Genomic DNA, 2,696 nt, shown 5'->3' on the forward strand with positions numbered 1-2,696 from the left:
GGGGGGGGGGGGGATCTATTCTCTGTGATCTGTGTGAAAATGTGGCAATACTTTACATCACGATTTTAGTTGGATGCAGTCTAAAATGAAACAGAAACATTACGTCACCAAGAGCAAACCTACATTTGAGGTAAAGGCCCTGCCTTCATTGAGGGAATGCATATCGCCCGCTGCCATTTATGCCAGAGTTTTACACTAAGATCCTCTGGTGTGGAGGCATAACCTATTTTGGTCAAACATATAAATTAAGGTTAGAGCGAGCTCATGCAAAAGATAGATATGTGTTGTGAGTCACTCTCAGCTACTGTCACGTTAAATTTTAGCTCGGGAGATGCAGCCATTTGATGTGGATTAGCTGCAGCGGTCATCCTGAGTTGGATCGACTCCGAAAGTTAATCAGTTGCACATGTATATTCAATGATTACTTTCTGCTAATTTTGTTAAAATCCATCCAGTGGTTCAAGAGATATTTTGCTAACAGACAAACAGGGGTTGACGCCAAAGTTTCAAGCAAAGACCTTATGCTCATAGTACGGGCTGGGGATCAGTTTCAGGAACTGTCACGACAAGTTTAAGGTCTGTAGCTGTGAAACTGCCTGAGTTATTGCCATTTTTTTTGTGTTTGTTAAGGTCAGTTGGGTGTGGCAGCCATTTTGAATCAGAGTGTAAATGTATGTATGTGGCAATATCTAAAGATTTAATTCAGATTTTTTCATCTGTGTCGGCAGGTTGACCCTAAGGACTACACGCTGATGGGGCTCAAAGACGTCACGGTGGGCCGCCTGCCCGGAACGCTGAACGGGCAGCAGTTCTTCATCCAGGACTGCGAGAACTGCAACATCTACGTGTTCGACCACTCGGCGACCATCACCATCGACGACTGCATCAACTGCCGCATTGTCCTCGGCCCTGTGAAGGGGAGCGTGTTCTTCCGGGACTGTAAAGACATCAAGTGCGTGGTGGCCTGCCAGCAGTTCCGCACGCGGGACTGTAAAAAGATGGATGTGTTCCTGTGCTGTGCGACTCAGCCCATCATCGAGTCGTCCACAGGGATGAAGTTCAGCTGCTTTCAGTACTTCTACCCCGAGCTGGCCTTCCACTTTAAAGACGCCGGCCTGAGCATATTCAACAACAACTGGAGCAACATCCACGACTACACACCGGTGTCGGGGGAGAACAACTGGAGCTTGCTGCCAGAGGACTCGTCGGTTCTGGATTTGGTTCCAGCGCCCGACCCCGAGTCGGAGTTCAAATCTGTCCGGATCTCGGCCGAGGCGTCGCGGAGCATCGTGCCTTTGACGAAGGGAGGGAGGAGGAAGGGCAGCGAGGAGTCCTGCCTCTTCGTTTTCTTTGCCGGGGAATACACCACAGCCAACGCTCGGAAGCTCATCGACGAGGTGACCGTCAGAGAGACAGGAAGTTGTTTTTTTTCTCAGCGTTATGTCTTGGGGGTTCCAACGTTGGTAGGAGGAAGCTTTTGTACGTGAATGATAACATGCAGTAGGAAATGATGTGTCAGAGTTTGCGCGCTGCATGTTTAAACAAGACAGGATTGCATCAGCTCTTCAGTAAAAAAATCACTTGATACGTTAAGAAAAGTAAAAGTAAAATTAACCCGTTACAGCACCTGAGATGTTTGAAACAGTTGGTGAATTAACATCAGATTTGTTTGTTTTTTACATCTATTTAAAAAGTAAACCTGAATGACCTCAGCGTTGAAACGAGTTATTCCGACTCCGGACTTTCCTGTTTTCGTGTTTCTTCATGCTTGAATGTTGTTAAATAACTTAAAGGAAACAATGGTTTTCAACGCGTCCCTTTAAAAACCCAGAGTTATCCAATCATGTCCCCCTCAGTCTTTGTAGACTGTCGTCTCCGAGGCCAAGCTGTCTGCGTTGCTTCAGAAACACTCCTGTGAGATTACCTATTGCTAAAAAAAAAATAGCATCTCCAGAAGCGTGCATTCCAAGTCCGCTGAGTCCCATTTAAGATGCCTCGTTTACAGCTTGTTTCTGTCTTGTTTGGTGCAGGCAACTGCTAAAGGCTTCGTGCTGATCCAGACTAAAGAGGTCTCCATGCGGCCTGAAGATGTGAAGAGAGTGTTTCAGAACAACTCAGAGGATCTTGTGGAATGGGTTGCCAAAGGTAAGCTTCTTTGGCTATAATACAGTTGAGTTGTTTTTTTATATACCGTATTTTCCACACTATAGGGCGCACTGGATTATAAGATGCACTGCCAATGAATGGTCCATTTTCTAACTTTTGTCATATATAAAGCGCATTAAGCGAAACAAAACAGCCCCATCTTTTTGGAGAATACTGCAAAGAAGTAAGTGTCAAGTATAAACGCCTCCACCACGGAGGCCTGCGCGACTATAACTGAGCCTTAATGCTGCAAGCAGTGCAGCTTTGTAGTTTACCAAAGTTGTACTAAAACATTACGACTTCTTACATATATAAGTCGCTCTGGATTATAAGGACCCACCGTTGTTTTTTGAGAAAGTTGAAGGCTTTTAAGTACACCTTATACAGTCCTCCTCACCATTATTGGCACCCATGAAGTTTAAGTACATATAATGGAATATTTACTGAAGGAAATTCATCAAGTGAAACAACATTTTATTGCTGATAGCTTGTGCTTGATGCAAAACAGCAAATGATCAAAAACATTTAAAAAGATAAACATTATGAGGAAA

At 44.6% G+C, this 2,696-nt stretch overlaps 1 protein-coding gene across 1 annotated transcript in view; it reads left to right on the top strand.

Annotated features, from left to right (window-relative positions):
* rp2 (RP2 activator of ARL3 GTPase) overlaps nt 1-2,696 on the top strand; it is a 6,536-nt gene that overhangs the window by 795 nt on the left and 3,045 nt on the right. The window contains exons 2-3 of the mRNA XM_017423388.3: nt 729-1,397; nt 2,031-2,145. Coding sequence (XP_017278877.1) covers nt 729-1,397; nt 2,031-2,145 — 784 coding nt within the window. The remainder of the gene's footprint in view (nt 1-728; nt 1,398-2,030; nt 2,146-2,696) is intronic.

The sequence above is a fragment of the Kryptolebias marmoratus genome, linkage group LG24 (assembly GCF_001649575.2).
Source record: "Kryptolebias marmoratus isolate JLee-2015 linkage group LG24, ASM164957v2, whole genome shotgun sequence".
NCBI classification, from domain to species: domain Eukaryota; kingdom Metazoa; phylum Chordata; class Actinopteri; order Cyprinodontiformes; family Rivulidae; genus Kryptolebias; species Kryptolebias marmoratus.